A 21264-nucleotide genomic window follows, 5' to 3' on the forward strand; every position below is an offset into this window, starting at 1 on the left:
CACTCATGATGGAAGAGAGAGAGTGAGCCAATCAGCAGTAGGGGGCGTGTCCACTCATGATGGAGGAGGAGAGAGAGTGAGCCAATTAGCAGTAGGGTGCGTGTCCACTCATGATGGAAGAGAGAGAGTGAGCCAATCAGCAGTAGGGGGCGTGTCCACTCATGATGGAGGAGGAGAGAGAGTGAGCCAATCAGCAGTAGGGGGCGTGTCCACTCATGATGGAGGAGGAGAGAGAGTGAGCCAATCAGCAGTAGGGTGCGTGTCCACTCATGATGGAAGAGAGAGAGTGAGCCAATCAGCAGTAGGGGGCGTGTCCACTCATGATGGAGGAGGAGAGAGAGTGAGCCAATCAGCAGTAGGGGGCGTGTCCACTCATGATGGAGGAGGAGAGAGAGTGAGCCAATCAGCAGTAGGGGGCATGTCCACTCATGATGGGGGAGGAGAGAGAGTGAGCCAATCAGAAGTAGGGGGTGTGTCCACTCATGATGGGGGAGGAGAGAGAGTTAGCCAATAAGATGTAAGGGACGTGTCCACTCATGATTGGGAAGGAGAGAGAGTGAGCAAGAGGGAGATTAGAAGAAAGACTGACAGCTGAGGCTGAGAGACATTACAAAAAAGAGAAAAGCTTAGAGAAATATCATGGGTTATGATCAGGCAATAGCTTTAAAACATGAGTTTATCTTACGAAAAGCTTTCTATCACTGGAGTCACCAAAGAATGAAAGCCGGAAAATGGTTGCAGAGCTTACATTGGCTACATTTATATGCAACCAAATAATCCATTAGTAATCATACTGACGGGTCAATCGGACTGAAACCCTTCATGTAAACACCTTAACCGAAAATTTCGATCAGATTAAAAGAGGTGGTTCATTCCTTTTCTAATCAGATCGAGAGGACATGTTAACACTTGATCGGATTGAAAACCAAAACTGAAATGACGCATGTGCAATGACGTTGAAATAGCGTGATGACGTATGTCGTGAGGAACGAGCTGTTGTTCCTGTTGAATAAAGTGTCATATAAACGAGTGTCCCGTCATTCCAAACTTCTCCTTTAACTCTGTGAAGTGGAGCAGGACAACGTCCCACCAGTCCTTGTTTCCTATTCTCATCCACAGACGACTGGCTTTGGCCATTTTTACTGCGTGATGATAAATATAAGCAGCGGCACAACTGTTCATATGCTTATTGTCTCCAAATCATGATTAGAGACGGACATTAAATCTGCTGTTTAAAACAAATAAACCAATGTAGGAGAATGGTTATTATGCACAAACACCGGGAAACTCAATATTTATTTGTACAGTGAGCGGATGCGGAAAGCTTGTGACATATAAACGAGACCCGATATAAACCTGATCACGTTCAGCGTTCATGTAAACACTACATTCAGATTCGTCAATAGGAAATGAATTCAACACAAGGTGTGCATGTAAACATAGCCATTGCGAGTAACATTGGTCTTACTGCACCTTTAAAAGCCAGTATCTATTTTCAGTCCAGTTGGAGCTCTAGGGCTTTCTTGAGTCGGGACTGCAGCCCGTCAGATGGAGGAGTTGGCCATGGGCTCTTCAGGAGAATAGCTGACCAGTGCCGAGTCTAACTCGGTGGCGGACACAGACTGACTCAGCTCTCTCAGAGAGTTCTTGGTGAAGTTGAACAACGACCTCCTCACCAGTTTACGCACTTTCTTGGTGAGCAGTACGTAGAGAATGGGGTTGACGCAGCTGTTGAAGAAGGCCAGGCTGGTGGCGAGCGGGAAGCCCACCATGAGCACGGAGTGAAGGTATGTGCTGTGGTGCATGCTCAGCTCCATCAGGCTGAAGGTGTGGAAGGGCACCCAACACAAGAAGAACGCGAGGATCACAGCGGAGACGGTCCTGGAGAAGCTGGTCAAGCGCAACGAGTTGGACTGGCGCATCTTGATGGCGAGCAACACGCCGCTTACGGTGATGGTGGCGAACGGAAGCAGAAAGCCCACGGTGGTTCGCAGAGACACGAGTGCAATGTGTCTCACCGCTACCATGTGCATGCTCTCGTTGTGAAAGTTATTAAAACACACGACCTTCCCGTCATGTTGGATTACGTCACGGAATACCAGGGCCGGACAGCTCAAACAGAAAGATATGATCCAGATCAGCGCACACACCCACCAGGCCCGCCGGACGTTACGATACCTTTCCGACCAGTTGAGGTGGACCAGTGAGATGTAGCGATCCAAACTCAGTACGGTGAGGAACAACACGCTGGCGTACATGTTCGTGGTGCACACGAACGAGTTCAGCTTGCACATGGTCTTCCCAAAGAGCCAGTGAAAGTCTCGCAGCACGTAGTCGATGGAGAACGGAAGGAAAAGCACAAACACGAAGTCGGCAATGGCCAGATTCTGCAGCCATACGCTGTTTACGGTCCTTTTGCTTTTGAGCGCGGTCACCCAGATCACCAGGCCATTCCCAATTACGCCCAGAGTAAACGCCAGGCTGTAGATGATCACGGAGATGATGTGAAGAGCCTCTCTCTGAGTGTAGCCATCAGCTTTGGTCTCCTCTACGTAGCCAAAGTCCGAGTATTCGTAAGTGAGGTTTTCATAGTCCATGTCTTCTTGGGTCAACATCCTAAAGGCAAAATGAGAGAAAAATCACTTTATTGTCAATTGACTTTTACTTAGATTAAAAGGAGTGTGAATTGCTTAAAGGCGATGAATTTTCACTAGTCACCAAGTGGAATTGCAAATATTATCAAACAATTTTTCCCAGAACAATCCCCCAATCTGCCATTGGTCTGTGACAAATAGTCATGCCCCTAACTCACACCATTGGTTGCTGTGTGATAGCAACGCCCCCATTTCACACCACTGGTTGCTGTGAGATAGCCACGCCCCATTTCACACCATTGGTTGCTGTGAGATAGCCACACCCCCATCTCACACCACTGGTTGCTGTGAAATAGCCACACCCCCATCTCACACCATTGGTTGCTGTGTGATAGCCACACCCCCATCTCACACCACTGGTTGCTGTGAAATAGCGACACCCCCATCTCACACCATTGGTTGCTGTGAGATAGCCACGCCTCCATCTCACACCATTGGTTGCTGTGAGATAGCCACGCCCCCATCTCACACCATTGGTTGCTGTGAAATAGCCCCACCCCCATCTCACACCACTGGTTGCTGTGAGATAGCCACGCCCCCATCTCACACCACTGGTTGCTGTGAAATAGCCCCACCCCCATCTCACACCACTGGTTGCTGTGAGATAGCCACGCCTCCATCTCACACCATTGGTTGCTGTGAGATAGCCACGCCCCTATCTCACACCATTGGTTGCTGTGAAATAGCCCCACCCCCATCTCACACCATTAGTTGCTGTGAAATAGCCCCACCCCCATCTCACACCACTGGTTGCTGTGAGATAGCCACGCCTCCATCTCACACCATTGGTTGCTGTGAGATAGCCACGCCCCATCTCACACCATTGGTTGCTGTGAGATAGCCACGCCCCCATCTCACACCATTGGTTGCTGTGAAATAGCCCCACCCCCATCTCACACCATTGGTTGCTGTGAAATAGCCCCACCCCCATCTCACACCACTGGTTGCTGTGAAATAGCCCCACCCCCATCTCACACCACTGGTTGCTGTGAGATAGCCACGCCTCCATCTCACACCATTGGTTGCTGTGAAATAGCCACACCCCATCTCACACCACTGGTTGCTGTGAGATAGCCACGCCCCCATCTCACACCATTGGTTGCTGTGTCAAGCTACTTAGGATGTTCAAGCGAACAGAAAACCCAAGATAATTGAAAAACCATAATATTGATATTTTTATATTACTTAATAATATTAAAGGAACCGTATGTAAGATTGTGGCCAAACCTGGTACTGTCGTCAGTGATATAAGTGTTTGAAATAAACATGATTTCTTAATGTCTAGTGACATATCAGGGCCATTTTATGATTAATTGAAATGCATTTCTTACATACGGTTCCTTTAAATCGTGGAGCTGAAGACTGATCAATGCGACCCTGTTTACAATGGTATTGAGATCGGATCGCAATCACAAGTAGACGAAAGAAACATTCCCGTTCACACCTAATGTTTTAATCGCTCTCTTCAGTCCACTTTCAACTACTTTTGTCCTGATTTCTTTGAAGGGAGGGTCAATGGCCGGCTTTTTCAGATCTTTCGATCTAATGGACAAAATAAGCTCAAGCTATTTACATGAGAATGCGACTGAAGACGACGGAAACATGTGGAGAATCAGCTTTAGTTTCTGCTCTGGAAGCCGAGAGACCAGCCGAATGCCGCAAGTGTGTGTTAGAAATCAGGAATGGAGAGAGAACATTGTGCTTGGTGCGTTTCATCATCAAAGCAAACTTGGGTCTCCAGCTGGCAAAGGTTAAACCCATCTGGCTATCGCTCTTCCCATTATACGTCATTAGGTCAGTAGACAGTCTTTAGAGGCTGTTTGAACACATTCGACCACATGAGTGTTTACACTACGAAAGCAATCCGGTGTAATGTGTTTTCAACTACCTCTAGAAGTGTTCGAAAGTGTCTTGATACAAGTGTAAACAGGGCCTATGAGAGTGTTAACAAAAGCAAATGTGACGTAAAAACGCATATGCCGAAGCAAACCTGCTTCTACACATCTTGAGCTCTTTTATCGTGACTTGTGTTTCGTGGGACTCGTAGCGGAGCACTTCACAAGAGCAATGCGGCACCAGATGTGCTCCTGAACAAGTTACTACATCAGAAAACTATATATGGAAATGAATCTAAATGTATTTGTATTTGTTTGGCAGATGTGTGTGACAGCATTAACTCTGGGATAGCATCACAGACATGTCAAGGGAATCAATCAACAAATGCTTTACTTATAGTTGACTCAGCATTTTACAGTTTTTCTCGATTGCTACAACATTACTAATACTAATGCTAAATGTATTTATTTTACTATACTGTAATTGACAGTGTACTGTATTGTATTGCATACCAAGTTCATATTCAATTCTTTAGCATTTTAAAGGAGAACAATGAACCTTTGGTCTAATAAAACATCGGTACCTAGTCAATCGTTCTCTGAGATTTCTTTTCATGATAATCGAATAAAGAGTTTTATCTCTAAAAACTGTTTAGCGTATAATGCTAGTAATGGGGGCATTGACTAAGTAAAAAGAAATCGCTAGTTTATACCACTAACAAGGCTCAAAATAGCCCCACACTAACGCAGTAACATAATGAGGGTCCATACATGCAAAACGAAGCATTGAGAACTTTATAAGTGTACAGACCGTTTAATAAGAAGATACTTTATAAAAACAGTTCACTTCGTGTTTACACACAGGAGCCATCTTTGAAAATAGTCTCGATAAGTCGAACCACGAACGTCGTGCTGAGTGATCTGAACTGTATGAAATTCAGCGAACTTCTGAACTGTATGAACGGCGTTCGTGGTTCGACTTATCATTAAAATGAGCCTATTTACCAAAAAAAAAAGTGGAGTATCCCTTTAAAGAATCTAAAAGGGCTGAGGCAAAAATGACACATAGATGAAAAATAACTGAGAAATACACAAATATGTGTTCTAACAGTCACACTCGGTTCATGGAAATATTGAATATGTTATTATGATACTATTTTTCTCTCAGTGGGTCCAGATCAAAATGTATCCCAGATTTATTATCACTATTTAAAGACATTTCAGAGTTGAAGAATGAATTACCTGACAGCGTCCAGCTCACGGATCAGTTCCTCCCTGCAAATATTCCTCAGTGAACGTGCCAAAAGGATAATGCTGTCCCTTATGGGTGTTTCCCTGATTTTGAGAGAGAGAGAGAGAGAGAGAGGGTTAGAGAGATGAAGAAAGAGCGACAGGAGATATGGACTAAGCCTGGCCCACTCATATACACACACACACACGTTCCTTCATCAACTCATTCCTGTGTTTTTGTTTTCTCTGTGCAGTCAGGAGCTTTTGCCAGCACACACACACACACAGAGGGCTTTTTATGCCTCAGATCTGTCACTAACTCGAACCTCTCACTCAACAGGAATGTTTCACAGCAGGATCTTTCCATCTGTGCGACCAGAGGACTTTATGACCTTAATGAGAGATGCATGAACACTGTCTCTCTGGAAATGTGATCAGTTTACTAAACATGACTGATGGGGTCAACACACACACATCAGCCCATCATAAAAAGTTTGAAAGCTAGTTCTGAGCTGTCATTGAAAACCCTACAGTGCATGGATGAATGAGCAACAACTGAATGATATTGTGATTCGCCACACCAATGAATTCACCAACGCCTGAGCACTGAGGCCAGAGGTGTTTGCATAGCCTGATCTTCAAGAATAAAACTGGTTTCAATTAGAACCAAAACAAAGCTTTGTAAGTCTTTAAGTCTGTACATTTGTAAAGAGATTTCACTCTCAGTTCTGGAAAACCATCCATATGACAATTTAAATAATCCAGAAACCAGCAATGAATCTAGAACTTCACTTTTTAATATGCAAAGCAACATATCGCTCAACCTACAGCAACAAAGAAAAACACTTCTTTATACAACAGTTCATTGAAGTAGACTGAAGTATTCACTGTTTACTGAATAACACTATTCAATAATTTGTTATCATTAGTTAACTAACATAGTTAACGTTAACTAAGAATACTTCTACATCATTTATTAATCTTAGTTAGGCCCAATATTAAAGGTTGTAACATTATTTAATGCACTGTTTAAAGTCCCCGTGAACCGGAAGTTGCAAACGATTTTTCTCCAGTGCTGTGACGTATTTCCAAGTGAAACGGAATATTGAACAGAGGGCAGGGTTTTACTCTAGCGCTCCTCCTCTCCATCTCTCGCTCATAGTAAACTAACGGTTTGAGGGGAGTGGTTACGCGTTTCCCCACCCAAACTGTGAAGCCTACGTCATCAGAAAAAGAAACCGTTCCAGGCCGGAAGTAACTTTTCAGATTTTGATTAAAGATTACTAAGGTAAAACATTTTTTAAATATATATTCACTTGCACGGATTAATTGTTCACCACAAGACTAGTAATATGCGCTAACAAAGTAAATAGGTTCAATTTTGATTTCACGGGGACTTTAAACATGAACAAACAATGAACGGCTGGATTTTTTAACTAACATGAACAATGATGAATAAATTCTGTAATGTATTGCTCGTTGTTAGTTCAATGGGTGTTAACTAATGAAACGTATTGTAAGGTGTCATTAATGCTTTTAGTGAAGGCAGTTTTGTCAAACTAACCAAGAGAGAAAAATAACGTGTAAACGTCGCCGTACCTTGTTTGTCGTGGAAGATATTGTTCGCTATGCAGGTCCCAACCCCCAAATGTTTAGGCAGATGTGTGTCCCATTTGTTGAAAGTGGTTTAAAAGCCGTGTAAAGTGTGTCGTTTGGTGAAGGATGCGAGATAAACACTGAAGACTCACTGCACTGACTGGAGCGATCTCTCTCTCTCTCTCTCTCTCTCTCTCTCTCTCTCTCTCTCTCTCTCTCTCTCTCTCTCTCTCTCTCTCTCTCTCTCAGACGAACTTATAAAACAAATTTTATAGCACATCATATCTATTAAAGTTTGTGTACTTTTTTGTTTTGATATAAATTAATACTTTTATTCAACAAGGACAAATTTTAAGGGACAGTAAAACATTTGTGTTACAAAATATTTTTATTTCAAATAAATGCTGTTCTTTTGAACGTCCTATTCATCAAAAAGTGCAAAACGTTCATTATCATTTAATATAATCATAAATGTTTCTTGAGCATCAAATCATCATAGAGTGATTTCTGAAGGATCATGTGACTGGGCCTGAAGACTGGTGCTGAAAATTCAGCTTTGATAACAGGAATAAATATGTCAAAGAACGCCAACCGATTATAGTGGTTTATTAATAGGGCTGGACGATTAATTGCAACGAAACCACCCGCTGCGATTATTGTATTCAGTGCAGAACGTCTGATCGCTGTGAACTTCATCTGAACGCCAGAGGGCGCTATCAAGCACACACGACAGGGAATCCCAGACAGAGTAATCGCTGTAACTGAATAAACAGAAGATTTAAACACTTTGATTGTTGAACATTAAACACGACTGCTTTATTCTGTCTAACAAACCATCATCTCACAGAAGGATGAGCTCAACTAAGTATGTTATGTTTTTTTTTTTTTTTTTTTTTTTTTGGACAGGAGGTTCATAAATTATTCTCATGTTTTGCAACATAATATGCCCGCTGGTGCTTTCACAGTGCAGCGTTTAAGAGCCGTTTATGGATCTTTATAATCGGATTGATGGCTTAATCGGACTTAAAAACCTTCATTTAAACACCTTAATCAATAGAGGAGACTATTATGCGCGAACAGCGGCAATTACAATTTGAGGCTCTGTGACATAAACGCGCACATATCAACCCGATTACTTTATTTATTGTTCAAGTAAACACTGTGTACTACAGAAGCGTATTGCATTCACTTGAAGAAAAAAAATCTACTCTGTTTTTCTGAATTAATGAGTTAATTTTTCATGAGAAAAAAAGTTTTTCAAAATTTCTCTGTTTTTCAAAATTTCCATGAAAAATTAATTCGTTACTTCAGAGCAAAACTTTTTTTCTCATGAAAAATTAACTCGTTAATTCAGAAAAACAGAGCAAAAACTTTTTTCCATGAAAAATTATCTCGTAATTCTGAGATAATTAACTTTTTTTTTTCTTCAAGTGAATGCAATACGCATCCGTATGTTCTGGTTCATCGATCGGATAGATTTCATTAAAGTCCCCGTGAACCGGAAGTTACAAACGATTTTTTTCCAGTGCTGTGACGTATTTCCAAGTGAAACGGAATATTGAACAGAGGGCAGGGTTTTACTCTAGCGCTCCTCCTCTCCATCTCTCGCTCATAGCAAACTAACGGTTTGAGGGGAGTGGTTAAGCGTTTCCCCACCCAAACTGTGAAACCTACGTCATCAGAAAAAGAAACCGTTCCAGACCGGAAGTAACTTTTCAGATTTTGATTAAAGATTACCAAGGTAAAACATTTTTTAAATATATTTTTACTTGCACGGATTAATTGTTCACCACAAGACTAGTAATATGCGCTAACAAAGTAAATATGTTCAATTTTGATTTCACGGGGACTTTAAGATTGAACCCAAAAGGTGTCCATGTAAAAAAAAAAGAAAAAAAAGTTTTTAAGTGCGATTACATGGAAATTGCGATTAATCGTGCGCATATTCAAATGTATTATTACATATGGTTAATTCAGTATAATTGTGACATTTTCCCTAGTCATCATCTCAATGGCAAAAAGTGTTTAAAATGGCCTGAATTTATATTTCCTGCTATAATTATTACAACAGCATTAATTAATGTAAGCACAGTCGTTTATTTATCAGAATTCACCATAATGTTGGTGTGACCTGTTAATACGTTTCACAGACTCTGGTCTCTGTACTCATCACATTAGCACTACAGTGGGTTATTACAGGTCCTTCATTTTGTGCAAATGAAGTGCATATGTGTGTGGTTAGCAGTAATCAGTGTTAATCTATGCAGTCTGACTCACAGTCTCAGATGTATGTTTCAGAGCGAGCAGAAGGTGAAGTGTGGCTTTACATGTACAGGATGTATATATATATATATATATATATATATATATATATATATGGTGTTTAATTCAAACCAGGGATTCGTGTGAGTCACTTCCTATTGCTTGGAATATGACCTGCAGATGAAGAGCTAAATTTGAACCCTTATTGTTTATGAAATCAGTGCCCATAATGACTGAGATTTGCAGTTTGCCTTATTATAATGTCTATTTGTGGTCTAATTACATCTTAATTGTCTCTCTGCATTTCTAATACAAATACTCTTTGCTCAAACGGTTTGCTATTTATTAAAGATCCTCTGGTCCGAACAGAGGAAATTACGCTTTATACACTCTAAAAATGTTTTGTTGTTTTAACTCAATTTTGGGTCAAATATGCACAAACCCAAACATTTGATTAAAAATGCAATTTAAAACTGTAAGTGTAACCCACCAGCTGGGTTTGTCCATATTTGACCCAAAATTTAGTTAAAACAACCCAACATTTTTTTAGAGTGTATATAATGCTTCTTCTGCTTGAAATAATGTACCAAGACGATGTGCTTCCATCACTAAACAAGTTTAAGTTACTTTTAACAGATTATGTGTTTTATACTTTGGTAAATTGCTGTTGTGATCCCTGTTTTTAATGTGTTTATGTTATTTTAACTGCTTTCTTGGCCAGGTCACACGTTGTAAAAGAGATTTTAGTTTCAGATTTTAGAGTTTGGTTACAAAAAGAATAAAATAAAATGAAAATGATTGGTTATGCTTTTATTGTGTAGCATATATACATTTTCATCATATTGTTCTATTTGTCTGTATCTTTACTTCTAAAATCAGAAGATAAAGAGCTTTAACCCAACAAATAACCCTCACTAACAGAAACTTCCACACTGGACAGATATACATAAGATATATACAGTATATATATATATATATATGAATGTCTGGCTGGTAACCAGTGCAGTTTGGCTGTGAAATCATGCGTTGTATATGTATATATCTCATGCATTGTATATGTATATATTGTATTTGCGTGTATATATATATATATATATGCATTGTATATGTATATATCTATGTATGATACTCTCTGTGGCTTGTGAACACATACACAGAGTAAACAGCCCATTCGGAGGAAATTAAGAGGTCGAGCATCTGAACTGGAAGGAAAGGGCTAAATTGGTTGAGAGTCATAGTTTAAGGCCATGGACAGCACTTGAATCATTCAATTTCCAGCATCGCTGCAGTGGCTCCACTGGGGTCTAATCATTTTAACAGGATATCCTGGAAATAATGTTCGGAACAGACCGATAGAGGACACACAATCATAGTAAACAGTACTAAGCTGGAATGCATTATTTATGTATTTAAATTAAATCATTTTGTTAGTTTCTAAGCACAAACAATCAGTCAAAACTAAACACTTCCTGATTCACAGACTCTTGTTTTCTTACATATTTAATCTTGTATATTCATTAATTAACCTAAGTTATGTTGCTATAAGGTTGTAACCCACTTTAATTAAAACCTAAAATAACCAGAAATGTTTATACGGTTGCATAATTATAAGTAATGCAATGGGATATTTTCTCACATGGATTAACAACTTATAACATTATAATATCTTACCAGAGGTAACTAAATGAATAAGATACTGACAGAAAACTGTTTGTCTGAGTAGACCATAAGACTTCATGAAAAGTCACTGTAAAAAAAAAAAAAAAAAGAATCCTGATAAAAAAAAAGAGCTGGGATGCCAGAAAACCCCCGGAAAGTAAACATCTCGTAAAAATTCAGTAATTTTCCGTTAATAAGATACAGTTTATAACTATCTTGACTCTCCATGGTTAAGTAAAGCTTAAATAAAAATAAATAACTGTAGTTTTACATAAAATCTTGCCATTTCTTTTGCTTTTAATGTTTACTTCAACTTCAACTTATATTTATTTATATAGCACATTTAATAGCAACATTAGCCGCGTTTCCACTGCCGGGCCAGGGCCGGGCCGTGCTAGTGCGTGCCAGGGCCAGTCGCGTTTCCACTGTCACTTCCGGGGCTTGATCGGGGCTTCCTCAGGGCCAACGGCCAGGATTTCTGGCCCGTCGAATACCTTGGGCCAGAGGGGGCCAGCTCGGGCTAGAGGCGTGCTCAAGGTAAAAGGCGGAGTTTATCGGTGTTATGGAACGTTATGATCTGAAGCAAGATGCACGGGTGTCCATGTTTAACCGATTAACCGTTTAAAATTGCATAACATTTTAATTTGAACTGTAGGCCTATGCCAAATGCTGCGCAAAAATATATAGGCTATATATAGGCTACATATCGACGAATTTTCAGATATTTGTTTGATTTTTTGCCCCTTAAACATTTAAAATATTTGACAAATGAATATGAAAAAAATATATATTTTACTGGTTTTCTGAGGCCAAATTAGAACCTGGAAATGATATTTTCCCTGCAGTGCTGAATGAAAGAGCCGTAACCACAGCCTACAGAAAGGGGATTATAGGTGATTTATAGGCTATAATAAATGTGTCTGCTAATAAAATAATATAAAATAACGAGGCATTAATTGTTTATTAATAAACTATTGTTTTCTAAATGATTTTCGGCTAAAAACATCTGCATCTCCGGATGCACGAGAGAAATTAATTAGCTACATAATTACATAGTCAGAAAGATATTGGCTTTCGATTCGAATTTGTTCGTTTTAAATTGGACATTTAAAGCTTTAATCTACAAGACTAAAGCTTTAAATGTCCAATTTAAAACGAACAAATTCGAATGCGGTGGCTGTTTCAGGTCTTGCGCTTCAGTTCACGGAGATCATGAAGCGCGCCTTGATTAATTGTTAAAGCACAACGTTTTCTTGTTATTGTGAGTTTACGCAAATAAATGTATTTGCGAATAATGTATTATTATTTTCTGTATGACCAGAAATGAAAGAGTATTTTAAGTTGTTTCCACTGAAAGAAATGCAATGAAACTGCAAGTGTTCACATGGGCGTCTCGCAGCCATCAGTGCGTGCTCCACACACACTGGATATGCGCTGATATGCGTCAAAAATATTGTGTTTATTTGTGCTCTGTTCCTTTTTTGGATAAAGGCGTCTTCTACATATGCAGCCTAATAAAATGTTACAATAATGATGATGATGGTTATTATTATTATTATTATTTGCAGACACGGAGTTTTTGTGAAATGGACGTTTTGCTTATTTTCAATTGGCAATTTCAGTTTGAAGGGTGATGGAAATGCGGCTTTAACTGCTCCGTACTTGCTGCGTTTTATTTCTATAAATTAATTTCGTTTCAAATGGGGTCCAATCAGTTATTAAAGGTGTTAAAAAATTAACTCTGTATCTCGAGGTTGCGGCGTTTGTTATTTGTTAACAGGCGGCGTTTGTTAACAGGCTGCGGCGGTTCCGCAGCCTGTTATATCGCGCAAAAAATCGCTGCTTGAAATGGAGAATCGCCTGTACTGGTCTCGTGACACTATTGCAGCCACTACGGCAGGTGAGTTAATACACATGCTATCTTCTTAATTAAAAAAATAAATTAATTCATAATACCTGCTGAAATGGGTTGGGTTTTGTGACGTTTGATCCAGAAAGGCGTGTTAGGGGTGGGGTCTGGGGCAGCGCTGTGGGGCTATTGGCCCGGCAGTGGAAACGCAAGCCCGGTGCTTGAGGCCCGAGGCCACTAGCTCGGCTCGGCTCGCTGTTAGCTCTGGCCCAGCCCTAGCCCGGCAGTGGAAACGCGGCTATTGTTGCCCAAAGTGCTTCACAGGTAACTAAAAACGGTAAGACGTTCCAGCCAAGCCCTCAAAAGTGAAGCCAAAACGTCTCGATCGCCCCCCTGTGACCGGACCTAGTATAGCTCATAAATCCCGCATCCCCATGTTATTCAATGGGACGCGAGACCAACTAAACAATTAAATTACACTTCACATATCCTTTTTCCAAAGATAGTTTCTGTCATTTACTGTAGTTTCTATCACGTTGATGTAATTTCAAGTGTTCGTTTTTAAAATAAGTTTGTTTTTAGTTAGTTATGTGATGATAAAAACGGTGCATCATGATTGACAGCTGTGATTGACAGGTTCTCTGTGCGAGGTAGTCACTGAAGCACCAGCGGACTTTTTTAATAATGTTGATTATGTAGTAGTTGTATTACCTTATTTTAACGAGGTTCTGCGATCAGCAGACATCATTGGAGAAGAACGAAGCAGACAGAGGACACTTAATGAAAGTGCGGGGCGTGTGCTCGCGTTTGATTCAGCGAGAATGAGGGCGGGGCCTTGATTTCGCGGCTCTACTTCCTGCTCACGACTGCGCATGACTGGTCCCGAAACACGCAAGTGCGCAGACTCAAGATCCAAGACGTCAGCGTCATATCGAGACACTGGCGGCTTCAGTTCTCTCTGATGGAAAAGAGCGAAGGGGCGTCGTCCATCTTTTTTTACAGTCTATGGTTCCAGCCTGACTGACGCTTTTGCCAATACGTCTACATCCAACGCACATGGCACCCTTTAGCGTCAATATAAGACGCAGAAGGCACCTCCTATTGGTCTAACCCTACCCCAGACCTAAACCTACCCATAACCAAAGCTTTTTATATTGACGCTAAAGGGTGCCTTGTGCGTTGGATGTAGACGCATTGGCAAAAGCTAGTAATGGTTTTGAAACAGTTGCAACATAATATAACAATACACCACTGGTCCACAGTGGTCATAAAAACAAACAATTAAACTAAGCAGGAAAGAGTGGGTGTTTTCAAAGTCAGCGTGACATTGACGTAAGTTCCTGTGGAAGTGTATTGGACTCTCGTCTGAAGGATGTTCTCCATGTACTCTCTATCACAGTCATTTTGATTCAGAGAGATTCAGAGAGTCTTTCGAACACAAGGGTCAAACTCAGGCTTGAAGCTAAACTCTGCGGGACAGCGGCCCTCCAGGAACTAATTAAAAACCAGCTAATCAATGTCTTGGTGTACCTCAGGGTTCACCATTGGGTCCTTGTTAATTGTCAGATGCTGATGATATGGTTACATACAAGCTGCAGAAGAATTATCAGCTGCCATGGCCATTATCTCCAACTGGTTAATAACTGGTTTACACCATAATGTTAGTAAAACTGTATGTATGTTTCCACAAATTGATCCAGATTCAGTCATTATTGTAGCAGGAAGAAGATTATCAGCAGTGCATGAGTATACATATTTAAGCATAATAATAGACTCACAACTTAAAAACATTTGTAAAAAGTTGGGAATAGATTTAAATTTTAATTTTAGACACATTAGGAATAATTTAACAACTGAATGACACTACATTACCATCAATAAGAAAATATTTAGTAAAAATAAATTTGCATTATAATTGTCAAATTGTACCTTGATATGATCTTTTAAATTGGGAAAACATGATTAAATTAGAAGATATTTTATTTTTCATGGCCTCTGCTCAATAAGTTTATTGGACAAAACCTGCTCCTGGGACTTCTGGAGAGTCTTGAGGAGCTTCTGTCAAGTGTTTTAATCTCGCTGTTCCTCCTGTCTCGTAAAAGGATAGGAGATTTGCGAGCCCTGTCTGTCGGTAGGAATTTGCATCTGGCTCGGAGAAGGCATTTCTTCACCCGAGGCCGGGCACATTCCTGAGATTCCCAATGATGTCTAGATCTATTGTGCTGAAGGCCTTCTGTCCTCCTTCATTCCGGGACCAAGACCAGGAACAATCTGTACGTCCAGTTCAGGCATTAGATGCTCACGTCCTGACGTAAACCAGAACAGCTGTTCACCTCATCTGTTTCGGGTCCCCCAGCAAGGGGTCCCAGCATCAAAGCAGAGGATGAGGAAGTGGACAGGCTATCTCTCTTACATACGAGGCCCACTCGTGAGGGTAGCAAACAACACAGACATTATGTTAAGACAGTGTCTTATGTTCTTGTCAGGGGCATTCAGTTTTACTTTAGTTTTTGGCATCAAATTAGAATGTAACGGATTTAAAAAAGCTATGAACAGTCTTAAATGAAAGAACTTAGATGTTTTATGCAACCGGCCCCAGGAGACTTGAGCTCTGCACCAGGGCCCATAGGCCTATGTCACACTTCCTGCTTCCGGAACGCGGAGTAGGGATACAGAACTTCCGGTCAACAGTATTTCTCGATACGGATTTAGATTATCAGCCCTAATGTCTAAACCATCCGAGGTAGACTGACCACGAGCTATGAGGTTTTTTAACTCCTGTTGAAGTTTGTATGAAATCAGCCTTGTTTTAAGAAAAACATGTTTTATCCGCAAACTACATTACCCACAATCCTAAGCATAGTAGAAACGTCTGCTGATTGGTCCAACTCGCCGTTACCATAGAAACGTTTACCTTACTGGCGAACGGCTGTTGTTGTAGTGCACCGGGTTGCTCTGATCAGGACGTAGACAGCCATACCTCAGCTTTCACGCTTTCCCATTTGAGAGTTTTCATATTCCATCGAACCGCATCGTCATATGTGACTTCAGGCAGGTTGCGGAGAGATTTGGTCCAGCGGTATCTATCGGACTCCACCATTGTAAAAAGCTAACCGGAAGAGCCATATCCCTACTAAAAGACGTACTTCTGGTCTTCAATTTTTTCGTGACATAGGCCTGTTGCTCTCATCTAGCGCTTTCTTCGGATAATTTCACACTAGACAGACACTGGTCATTATGGCGGCGTGGGTTCCCATAGCGTCAATCGATGGAGCGCAAACTCCCTTGTAAGGGAACGCCTCGGTTATAACCTTGGTTTCACCCTGCCATACTTCCTTACATACGGTTCAAGTCCCAAAAGACACTTTAAGTACAAACTGCAAACTTGTTCAAAGGGCTTTAAACGATTCCAGACGATGAATAAGGGTCTTATCAAGCGAAACGATCGCTCGTTTTATAAATAAATAACAAAGTTTAAGTTTTATAAGCTCAAACGCTCGCCTTGCTCTGTTCTGTGACGCACCCCTGTTCGAACTCGTTCATCAAAATGAACGAGTCATTTGGTTCATTCGGCGAAAGAAACGAACGAATTGATTCGGAAAAAGATTTGTTCATTTTGATGAACGAGTTCAAACAGGAGAGCCACGAACGTGCACCACATAACAGAGCAAGGCGAGCGTTTGATCTTATAAAACTTAAACTTCTGTTATTTTTTTGAAAAAAATGAGCGATCGTTTCGCTTGATAAGACCCTTATTCATCGTCTGGAATCGTTTAAAGCCCTTTGAACAAGTTTGCAGTTTGTACTGAAACTCTCATTTGGACCTTGAACCGTTTGGTTCCCACTGAAGTCCATTATATGGAGAAAAATCCTGGAATGTTTTCATCAAAAACCTTAATTTCTTTTCGACTGAAGAAAGAAAGACATGGACATCTTGGATGACATGGGGGTGAGTAAATTATCAGCAAAAGTTTTTTGAAAAATGAACTACTCCTTTAATTAAAAAAATGAGGAAAACTCCAATCTTTAAGGACACCAATTTTCTTTGTGAATGAATAATGTATCGTAAATAAATATAAGTTCTTCCTTAAAATACAGGGGGCATAATAACCCTGTGTTAAACTCCCATAGACCTGAAGATCGGCATGGGGACTTTCAACAAGATCATCTCTCAATGCAAATCAAACCAACTGAAATACAACGATCTCTAGGTGTGGTGAAGGGTGTGTGTGATGATGTGGGGCGATTTTAACTAAAGGCCAGTGTCCTGGATCCATGAAATCTGCCCCTCTATGGGAATCTAACATAGGGATGTCCTGACTTGTGCAAATTTTAACTGGTTCACTGTGCGAGACACACTCATTAGTGCACGTGGATTATAATATTAGTGACAATACACAGACTTGTGGAGCTCCCACACTTATTGTTCTAGGGCTCGAAATGTTGTTAATTTTTACTCCTTGTGATCTATTATTCAAAACAAATCCACAATCCAAAGAGCAAGGGACTGATCAACCCCTCAAGAATTTAGCTGGAACAATTGTATTAAGTGCAGATTTATAGTCCACAAAAAGTCTCAAGCTGTTGCAAAACTGAATGAAGTCACAGATCATCATCCACTGACCTGTTAGCCTCATAGGCCAATTGATGACCGTCTAGACAAATGTTTTAAGTAACAATAGCTCAAATATTTTCACTACAACCGAAGTTAAGGCCACTGGTCTGTAATCATATAAGCAGCTGATTTTCGGCTTTTCTGGCACTGGAATTATAACAGCTGATTTAAGACATGCTGGAATACTCTTAGTGAGCAGATGAATATGGTAAATACCGGGGCAAGGGTGTAGACTCTGATATGTCTTCCTGCAGTTCTGCCTCCTCAGCAGTTTCCTGACGTCACGCTCTTCAGTTTATAAGGAGGAGTCACTGAACTGGGCCAGGAGGGCAGCATTAGCTGGGCCAAAATCGACTAGAACACATTAAGATCTTCGGATAATGTCATCAGAGATAGCTTTTACCTTATAGCATGTGATCTGCTCCAGATTTTACAGTCTTTGGCCTCCAACTTATTTTCCAAGTCACACTAGAATTGAACTTTTGCCTTTTTAACTTTTTCAAAGCTTAAACTTTTTTTTTTTTTTTTTTTTTAACTTTTTTTTGGTGATTTTATAAAGCTTTGGTGATTTTTAAAACACCTCAGCAGTGCGTAGGGTTGGGTATCGTTTGAATTTGAACGATTCTGATTCCGATTCCGATTCCTTGTTTCGATTCCGGTTCCTAACAATTCTCGATTCCGATTCTTTTAAGAGGCAGGGTCAAAAAAGTTTAGCTAACCTTGCTAACCAACGGTCTTTCTGAAGGAAATAATCCTTTCTGAAGGAAATACTCCTGTCACAAATACTCCTTTTGTCACAAATTTTGCATTCTGCCGAGATTTCGTTATTTTTTAGAAAAGTGAAGCCACACTTTGGACCGCCGACGTAAGCTACTAATGTTCGACTCGCGCGGTTATGCCAACACTTCCGGTAGACGCTTCTTCGTTGGTGTTGTTCAGCGGTTTCTTCTTCCGCTCGGCGGACTGTGAATATCGAAACTAGGAATCGAAATTTGAACTTTTGAACGATTCCGGGAAAAACAAAAAGTTATTCCCGGATCCAAACGATACTCGATTCTCGATACCCAACCCTAGCAGTGCCACAGGCTGATTGCCTCCATGCCACGCCGCATTGAAGCAGTCATTTCTCCAAAAGGATTCCTGACCAAGTATTGAGTGCATAACTGAACATAATTATTTGAAGGTTGACTTTTTTTTCTATTAAAAACACTTCTTTTATTGGTGGGATGAAATATGCTAATTTTTTGAGATAGGAATTTGGGGTTTTCATGAGCTGTATGCCAAAATCATCAGTATTAAAACAATAAAAGACCTGAAATATTTCAGTTGGTGTGCACTGAATCTGAAATATATGAAAGTTTAATTTTTATCATTACATTATGGAAAATAATGGTCGAGTTACACTACTCATGTAAAACGTGGAGGTGTTTGGTCGCTTCTCTGCTTGGATCCTAATGAATGAAGTGGGCTAAGCTAAGTGCTAACAAAGTTTCACCGCAAGACAGAGCGAGACGAGAGAGGTATGTGTCAACTCGTCTTAGTTAAGGGAAGAACAATTTAATATGATAAAACGGTGGAGTGTTCCTTTAAGGATCTATTAGCAAGTGGCCTTTATTCTATTATACACAAACACAAAGATAATCCAAATAATGACGACATTGGAAACATAGGAGACAGACAATGACCAACAAACAGAGACTGAAACAAACCAGACCTAAACCTACCCATAACCGAAGCGTGTTATATTGACGTGAAAGGGTGCCATGTGCGTCGGATTTAGACGCAATTTCAAAAGCGTCATCTATATGAAAGCGTTGTTTACACAGGCTAAGAAGAGGATAACAAGGCACAGGTGAGACTGATTAAACACCATGAAGACTAACAAGGATAAACAAGGGCAAGCAGGAATTAAACACTGGTGCAGCAAGCAAGACAAAAAAATATCAAAATAAAAGTCAAGGAACACTAAACACAGGGATTATATTTTATGGATAGATGTCACATTCATTATATTTATGGTGAATAAATGTGAAGGTGGACACTTTTTGAAAATTTGCCATTAGCAATATAAATATGATGACAAATAATTTAATAAAATAATTACAATAATTATAACTTATTTATTTAAATGTATTCATAAAACCTAATTCGACATTGTTTTGAGACCTTAATTTACTGTCAAAGTGGGGCACTTAGGTTTTTTTTTCTTTTTAAGCACAACAGCATTTATTTGCATGTGATATTTCCACAAAGCATGTCGACAAACGGTCTTTGTCTCGTTAGATTTACAGTTTTAATTTCCTCCTCTGAGTAACATCTTCATTGACTGCTAGTCTTCCCTCTTCGTGTTTGTTCCCTGCCACTGCAAGTGGATTGTTGTTAGTGTAGTGAATGAGTCATCAGACCTGACGAGCTTAACACATGGTTTTAATCTTCTTGCTGCACTTTAGAGATGGTGTGTTTATGAAGGGAAAATCCCCCATTAAAATGACTTAAATGTAAAAAAAAAAAACAAAGAAGAAATAATTTTAGGAAAATCTTACATCACATTTGACTGTTCAATAACCTTAACATGATTTCCTTCAGAGGACTTTGTCATTATGTTGGGTTATTAATACTCAAATGTGGTATGACACCCCCTGAACTGCTCTCACAGAAGAAGCCCTTATTTTTCCCATACGGATAAACCAGAGGCATCACTGGGGCCAATTTAGGAGGGCTTTACTATATTTCCACCCAGTCCCCCTAATTATGTGCAATTAAAGTAAAGAACAAATTTATTAACATTGCCATATTCAATGCTAAAACTATTTTGAGAGTTGTCTGAAATAAAATTATAGATACATAGCTTCTAACACTGTAAATAACACCCTTTTCATTTACAGTATATTTTTATTTCAACTTTTCTGTTTAAGTTGAAGTTGTTCTAACTCTTTGTGTTGTTATCTGTAAGTTCACAAAACGCACTCTTTCAACCAACTAAAAGTCAATATTTTTGTTAAGTGTAGATTGCAATTAAATGTGTTTAATTGACTTTCTCACATATGTAAAGTACCACACATTACTGTTATGCTAAGACTCCTCTCATAAATTACATTTTATTGTCATTATGTAGAAAACTGACAAAAATGTCAACAATAAGTTGTCCTGGATTATACTGTATTGCAAATTTATTGGAAAAACACATTCCAAGTGCATTAATGCACACAGTCGATATATTCTAGATTAAACACATTTAAAATAAATGAACTAATTGTTTTTGGACAACACACTTGAGTTGAAATTAAAATGAATTACTTTCCATGTTTTCCATTAAAATTATTATTTTATTTAGTATATTAGTCAAATTCATCAAAATACATTTCATTTAATAACTTTAATAACTTTAAAACACTATAAAATCATAATTATTTAAAATGTAAAATTTAAGTAGACACAATTAAAAGGGGAATTTTTTAAAACATGCACTTGATTAGAAATATTAACATGAAAGTGTACTTTCTTTAACTAAAACTTAAGTAGACATTATTAAAAAATGATTTTTTAAAAACATGCACTTAGGTG

At 39.6% G+C, this 21264-nt stretch overlaps 1 protein-coding gene across 1 annotated transcript; it reads right to left on the minus strand.

The window, feature by feature from the left end:
* Positions 1-1404: 1404 nt before the first annotated feature.
* Positions 1405-7466, minus strand: cmklr2 (chemerin chemokine-like receptor 2). The gene is made up of 3 exons (XM_039679152.2): positions 7319-7466; positions 5732-5824; positions 1405-2616 (listed from the first exon to the last, which is right to left on the minus strand). Exon 3 carries the CDS (start codon positions 2613-2615, stop codon positions 1545-1547), a length of 1071 nt encoding a protein of 356 aa, XP_039535086.1. The 5' UTR covers position 2616; positions 5732-5824; positions 7319-7466; the 3' UTR covers positions 1405-1544.
* Between the last annotated feature and the right edge of the window lie 13798 nt (positions 7467-21264).

This window comes from Pimephales promelas, chromosome 7, assembly GCF_988280905.1.
Source record: "Pimephales promelas chromosome 7, fPimPro1.hap1.1, whole genome shotgun sequence".
Taxonomy (NCBI): domain Eukaryota; kingdom Metazoa; phylum Chordata; class Actinopteri; order Cypriniformes; family Leuciscidae; genus Pimephales; species Pimephales promelas.